Here is a 7,007-nt window from a genome sequence, read left to right as displayed (position 1 = left end):
TATGTTTCTGTATCTAATGAGAATGGAAATAAACCTATAGTGTGAGAGTAAGTACGTGTGTTTCTGTATCTAATGAGAATGGAAATAAAACTATAGTGTGAGAGTAAGTACGTATGTTTCTGTATCTAATGAGAATGGAAATAAAACTATAGTGTGAGAGTAGGTACGTATGTTTCTGTATCTAATGAGAATGGAAATAAAACTATAGTGTGAGAGTAAGTACAGATGTTTCTGTATCTAATGAGAATGGAAATATTTCCATTCTCATTAGATACAGAAACACACGTACTTACTCTCACACTATAGGTTTATTTCCAAAACTATAGTGTGAGAGTAGGTACGTATGTTTCTGTATCTAATGAGAATGGAAATAAAACTATAGTGTGAGAGTAAGTACGTATGTTTCTGTATCTAATGAGAATGGAACACTGAACTATATACTTTCCTGAAGAACAGAAAATAATTAAAACATAACTGAACAAGAAACATATTTAAGTTTGAAATTGTACCTTTCCGAATCTTCTGGCAGCTGAGAACGTATATCCTCAGATCCAATGAAAATGCTTTCTAGGTGTGACCATGCTCGCTGAACTTCAAACCAAATACTAATAGTTTGGTCAGCCATGGAAAGTTTCCGCTGCCAGCTGGAGATTTCTTCAAGGAAATGGGCAATGTACTTGGATGTCATAAGGTTCTGAAGTTGGACCTAATCAACAAGATAAACGGGTTAATAGGTATGTGTGTATGAATAAACCCTTCCAGTAACAGTGTAGGAAATGGAAATACTGTGTGAAGTAACACTGAAAATTTTGATTGTTAATTCTTGTCATTATAGATGCTTAAATAACACAAAAAAAACCACAAAATTCTACGAATTTTTTAAATAATATAAATAGCTATCTAGTTAAATAAATACTATAAATGAACAAAAATCTGGAATGCCTAGCATATATACCAAATCTTGATTCACAATTTTAAGATACATGTCTTGAAGACTGACAGACAAAGAAATTGTTGTTAGGTTTTTTGTCATTTCAAGTTCCTAGACCTAATTTAATAACTTCTTTTAAGCAACTTACTAAACAAACTATTATATCTCTTGAAATATGTTTTCTTTCAATTCTTTGCTCTTTTTGTCATTTTATTAAATCAAGATCAGCCAAAGGAAGGACTTGAGAAATATATTTAATTTCCAAATTCCTTTTGTAGTTCCAACCAAGTCATTCAACTTTGGTGGTTGTTCAGACTTAATTCTAAATTTTCTCTGACTCAGCTTGGTTTGTATATTTTGAAAACAGATTCAACTCTCAGAAACAACCAAAGAGGAATAGAAAATGTTATTTGATTATTTTCCAGTTAGCCATTCCAGTACTGGTTTGGTATCAAAAGAATAATGAAAGCATTTTTGAGAGTTTTTTTTTTAACTTAAAACTCTAATAAACTCTTTTGGAAGCAGCTAGCAAAGAATAAGCACTGGTATGCTCACACAATTATGACAGACCTAAATTTTGAAAAGTTTCATAACTTTATTTATTTTACTTGAGCTATGTAAACAAATCAGATGTAACAAATAATCTGATTATTCTATACAAACACTAACTGAGAGTGAGATCTCAAATTACAATTTACACTAAGAGTCAATATTTTTTAGTGAAACCTGAAAGTACAGCTTACATTTTGTGTCAGAATGTTTTAGTGAAACCTGAAAATACAGCTTACACTAACAATCAAATGTTTTAGTGAAACCTGAAAGTACAGCTTACATTTTGTGTCAGAATGTTTTAGTGAAACCTGAAAATACAGCTTACACTAACAATCAAATGTTTTAGTGAAACCTGAAAGTACAGCTTACACTAAATGTCAGAATGTTTTAGTGAAACCTGAAAATACAGCTTTCACTAAGTGTCAGAATGTTTTAGTGAAACCTGAAAGTACAGCTTACACTAACAATCAAATGTTTTAGTGAAACCTGAAAGTACAGCTTACTCTAAATGTCAAATGTTTTAGTGAAACCTGAAAATACAGCTTATATTTTGTGTCAAAATGTTTTAGTGAAACCTGAAAATACAGCTTACATTTTGTGTCAGAATGTTTTAGTGAAACCTGAAAATACAGCTTACACTAACAATCAAATGTTTTAGTGAAACCTGAAAGTACAGCTTACACTAAATGTCAGAATGTTTTAGTGAAACCTGAAAATACAACTTACACTAACAATCAAATGTTTTAGTGAAACCTGAAAGTACAGCTTACACTAACAATCAAATGTTTTAATGAAACCTGAAAATACAGCTCAGACTAAGATCTGGCACATTTTAGATAGTATTTAATTATTTTCCCTTTAATGCTAACCTGATTGTCCTCAAGTGTCTCTATTAATTCCTCAGATGCTCTAAGCAATGTACAACCAGTTCTTTGATGTTTGTCATGTTCAAACTCCATTGTTGCCCAAGTAATATCTAGTTCTTTCAGAACTTTCTCCATTCCCATTTCTTTAACAGCTTTGTCTACTATGTTTCGAACTTCATCCTCAAATTCATGAAGATTCAAACCAAGAAGATTAGCCAGAGTTGTATTTTCATCCATAATAAAGGTTACCTGGAGCAAAATAAATAAGTAACAAATATTCTCATGAAATATTTCATGTGTTTGAAGTAATAAGGAAAATTTAACTCTTTTCTTTGCAATTCAGAGACTTTATTGATAAAAAAATAAAAACTGTTCACCCAAGAAATATACAAGTACATCTGCACATACTCCTTCAGAGTAAGTATTTAATGTGCATAGGAATAACAGCTTCAAATTATTAAAAACATTATGTTTGTCACACATCAAATATTAAACAAGATGGAATCCTGAATAGCCATGGCCCTTGAAATTCTTTTAGGTAAGATTAGAGTAAATTAATCTATGAGATCTTTATTTCCTTTTTATTAGCCATCTTTTTGTACACCAGCAATACCAGTATCGGGGCATGCATATACCTAATTTGATTTTATTATCATCAGGATCTTTACCAGCCTACACCCAGATTGAAATTCTTTTAGGCAGGAATGGAGTGAATTAATCTATGAGACCTTTTTATTAGCCATCTTTTTGTGCACCAGCAATACCAAATGTATACCCAATTTGATGTTATTACTTTTCAGGCTACCAGCCTACCCTTAAATTTAAATTCTTTTAGGCAGGATTAGAGTAAATTAATCTATGAGACCGTGGGCATGGTCAAATATATCAATCAAAAGGGTTTTACTTCCTGAGTCTAAAACTGTAATTAGATCTCCAATCCATCAAAAAATGAACTAAACATTTGTACTTCAAAAACTTAGAGCCATTCTATGAGCCGCTATGCCATGGCTAAAAAGTGTACCAACATATTGCTTGAATTGCCAAGTTTGACCACCAACACAGATTGTCAACAAGGAAAGGTGGAAGGGGAAATGGGAGAATCCAAAGGATCCCAAGCAAAATTCCATTGGTCGTGCAGAATCCACTACCATAGAAACCCATGACCCCAAAAGGGATAGAACCTCATGAGCACTAAGTGTGTGGAGGACTGAAGGTGCCATCAATTGGAGTTGAAGAGAAGGATGAGGATAGGTCCGACTGAGGTGGGAGTTGAAAAGGACCCCCAAGTAGACAAGAGAGTGAGTAGGGGAGAGGAAAAACTTTTCCAACTTGATAATCCATCCCACTTGACAGAAGTAGATAAATGTAATGTGAAGGCTCCATTTTGGAATGAGCTAACAGAAGCCAATCATCCATGTAGTGGTGTAAGTGCAAATCCCGAGCATGCATAAGTTGGGCAAAAGGCTTAACCACCCAACAAAAGACATACGGAGCCAAAGCAAGCCTGAAGGGAAAGGCACAAAACAGGTACACAACCCTGTGAAGGACACGCTGAAGATAGCATCTGCACCAATGAGAAATAAGAATGTGTAGATAGTACATAGGCATACGAGACATCAACCTTGGTTCTCCACAATCCTGGAGAGAGAAAAATCCACCTTAGTGTGGGAAAGGACTCCATTATATAATGGGGAAGATCCAGAAATTGATTGAGGCGAGACAGATCAATCACAAGACACCAGTCCCCAGTTTTTCTAGGTACTACAAACAGCCTGGAATAAAAGCCTGGGGAGGGATGGCTAACAGGCTTGATAGCTCTCTGTGATAGAAGGGACTGTACCGCCTTTGACAGACATTGATTGGTAATAGGATACCCAAGATAATGGAAAGGATATGGGTATGGGAGACAGTAGGGGTGGGGAAACAAACTGGATGACAAGTCTTTCTAACAAACCTTGAAAAACCCAATGAGCTGTAGCAAATTCCTGTCATATGTGTCCCCACCAGACCAGAACCCACAGAATAATCACCAGTACTGCTGGCAACGATGAGACCCGTGTCAATAAAAATGACGAACAGTGGAACCCCTAATGGGATGAACAGGTACAGGAAGGGAGGATGTCAGATGTGGAACATGAACAGGGGATAGCAAGGGCTCAGGTTGAGACAAATAAGTAACAAAGGATAAAAGGGTCAAAAGTCTCAGGAATATTCCCAAAAATGAAACAATGGAGGAAATGAATCATCTGCAAGACCCTAAGGTAATGAACAGTAAACATGAAGGGTTGTCCTGTAATAAGGAAGGAACTGGATTATAAGAAATTGGGAAAATGGAAAATACCTGACAAATCATATCTAAAAAGATTGAATTAGGTCTAGCAGATTTCACAGAAGAGGCATGAGATACTCGGGAGGAAGAAAAAAAAGGTTGTCAAAATCCTTGTCATCACAACAAACAGGTTTGGCTTGTTCAGGAGGAAATCGAGCACTACCAGGTTGACTCGGATGATGTTCAGTCTCCCGATAAAAAGACCAACAATTTCTCAGTATACCTGAAGTCTGAGTAATTATGGTATACCCTCTGAAGTGATAACATTAACTTCAGTATTCAACATAAAATGATGAAATTGTGAAAGTTATTCAAATAAAAACGAAACTAACTAAGGTAAGTTTGCACACAAAATTATAAAATTTAAAAACAATAGTCAAATATAGAAAAAACCTTTATAATTCATATGATATTAGTAAAGAAAAAAAATGCCTAAATAGAGCACAACAAAACATGTTTTGAGTTTAGCACTGCCAATTGAGAAGCGATAGTTCAGTAAAATCGAATAAAGGGTGTCACGTGTCAAGAAAGTGTGTTGCACTCCTATTGGTGGAGGGTTGTCACATTATGATTAAAATGCGAGACGCAGTTCAACCACATTGATCATGGGGTACATGGGAGCTCAAGCCTTGTAGAATGCAAAAAACAATTTGCACATAGAGGGCAGCACTGAACGAAAATAGCTAGCTATATCGGAAATTATGTTATGGCAAACATCAGACATTCACACATTATGTTCTATCACACATCAAATATTATAACATTATGTTCTATCTCACATCAAATATTAAAACATTATGTTCTATCTCACATCAAATATTAAAACATTATGTTCTATCTCACATCAAATATTAAAACATTATGTTCCATCTCACATCAAATATTAAAACATTATGTTCTATCTCACATCAAATATTAAAACATTATGTTCTGTCTCACATCAAATATTAAAACATTATGTTCTATCTCACATCAAATATTAAAACATTATGTTCTATCTCACATCAAATATTAAAACATTATGTTCTGTCACACATCAAATATTAAAACATAATGTTTTATAACACATTAAAACATTATATTCTGTCACACATGAGATATTAAAGCACTATGTTCTGTCACAGATAGAATATTATAACATTATGTTCTAATTATTACACAGTATACATCAAAACAACAAACTGTAGCAATTATTGGTTATTAAAACAGATAATTTCTGTGATATCAATAAAAATAATGCTTTACCAAGAATCTAATTTCAGTGATTTAAAAAATTATAATGAATATACAGTCACAAGTTTAATTTTTATATGAGATTCTATAGCCTCTACCTGCTTACCTTTGTTGCTTGCATTAACTGAAGCCAATGTCGTTCTCGAATTGCTGAGTTCTGCAGGTCGCTTACAGCTCTTAATGATGTCAACATATTTTTGACAACAGCTTCTATCTGACAGTAAGCATCCCATGCTCTCATCTCTTTGTCAAGGCTACGAATTTCTTTTGTAAACTTCTTACACTCCATTTCCATCTGTTCAACATCTATATCTGTCCAAGGAGTCTTCTTCCACTCACCAATGCTGTTCTGTACGACATGAATATAGTCCCACAGCTGCTTCAAAAGATGCACTTCTCGACGACACTGGTGCAACTGCTTAAATTCGGGAACATTCACTTCAAACAGTGCGGCTGATTCTTGAAGCCCATACATTTCCTGCTCCATAGAAAGGACATCTTGATGAAGTTCGTCTAAAATACTATATGAGTTGGAACAGCCAAATTGAAAAGCCTCTCCAACACGAAATTTCTCTCTGAACTCATGTTGTTTAACATCAAATGTAGCAGATCTGCGTCGAACAGCAGCGGCTTCATTGGTAATCAGAGGAGCAATCTGTTGTTTGATATTAGTTGCTATTTTCTTAGTATTGTTCCATTTCTCAGGGAGTTCCTATATATATATATCTTATCAGTAGGTACTGTCTGAAGTTAATTAAGTTGCTATAAATATATATAAAATTTAAATCAAATCTCTCTTGTATTTCATTTTTAAATAGAACCTGTGATCTAAAAAACTCAAGTAGGCCAGAAAATTGTCAAAAATATAATGTTTCTACCTACAAAATTAAAGTAGCAATAACCTAAAAAATGTCACTACCCTTGAACATCAGGGAGTAAAAGTTAATATAATGTTTCTACCTGCAAAATTAAAGTAGCAATAACCTAAAAAATGTCACTACCCTTGAACATCAGGGAGTAAAAGTTAATATAATGTTTCTACCTGCAAAATTAAAGTAGCAATAACCTAAAAAATGTCACTACCCATGAACATCAT

General features: G+C 34.1%; 1 protein-coding gene across 1 annotated transcript in view; it reads right to left on the bottom strand.

Annotated features, from left to right (window-relative positions):
• Window positions 1-6,623, bottom strand: part of LOC111084063 (dynein beta chain, ciliary-like) — a gene marked incomplete at both ends in the record, with an annotated part of 8,438 nt that extends 1,815 nt beyond the window's left edge. Inside the window, 3 exons of the mRNA XM_022380848.1 lie at window positions 510-706; window positions 2,353-2,598; window positions 6,018-6,623. Of these exons, the coding sequence (XP_022236556.1) occupies window positions 510-706; window positions 2,353-2,598; window positions 6,018-6,623 (1,049 nt within the window). The remainder of the gene's footprint in view (window positions 1-509; window positions 707-2,352; window positions 2,599-6,017) is intronic.
• Window positions 6,624-7,007: the final 384 nt, after the last annotated feature.

Source organism: Limulus polyphemus, unplaced genomic scaffold (assembly GCF_000517525.1).
Source record: "Limulus polyphemus unplaced genomic scaffold, Limulus_polyphemus-2.1.2 Scaffold13299, whole genome shotgun sequence".
NCBI classification, from domain to species: domain Eukaryota; kingdom Metazoa; phylum Arthropoda; class Merostomata; order Xiphosura; family Limulidae; genus Limulus; species Limulus polyphemus.
This window is presented reverse-complemented; position numbering and strand designations above follow the sequence as displayed.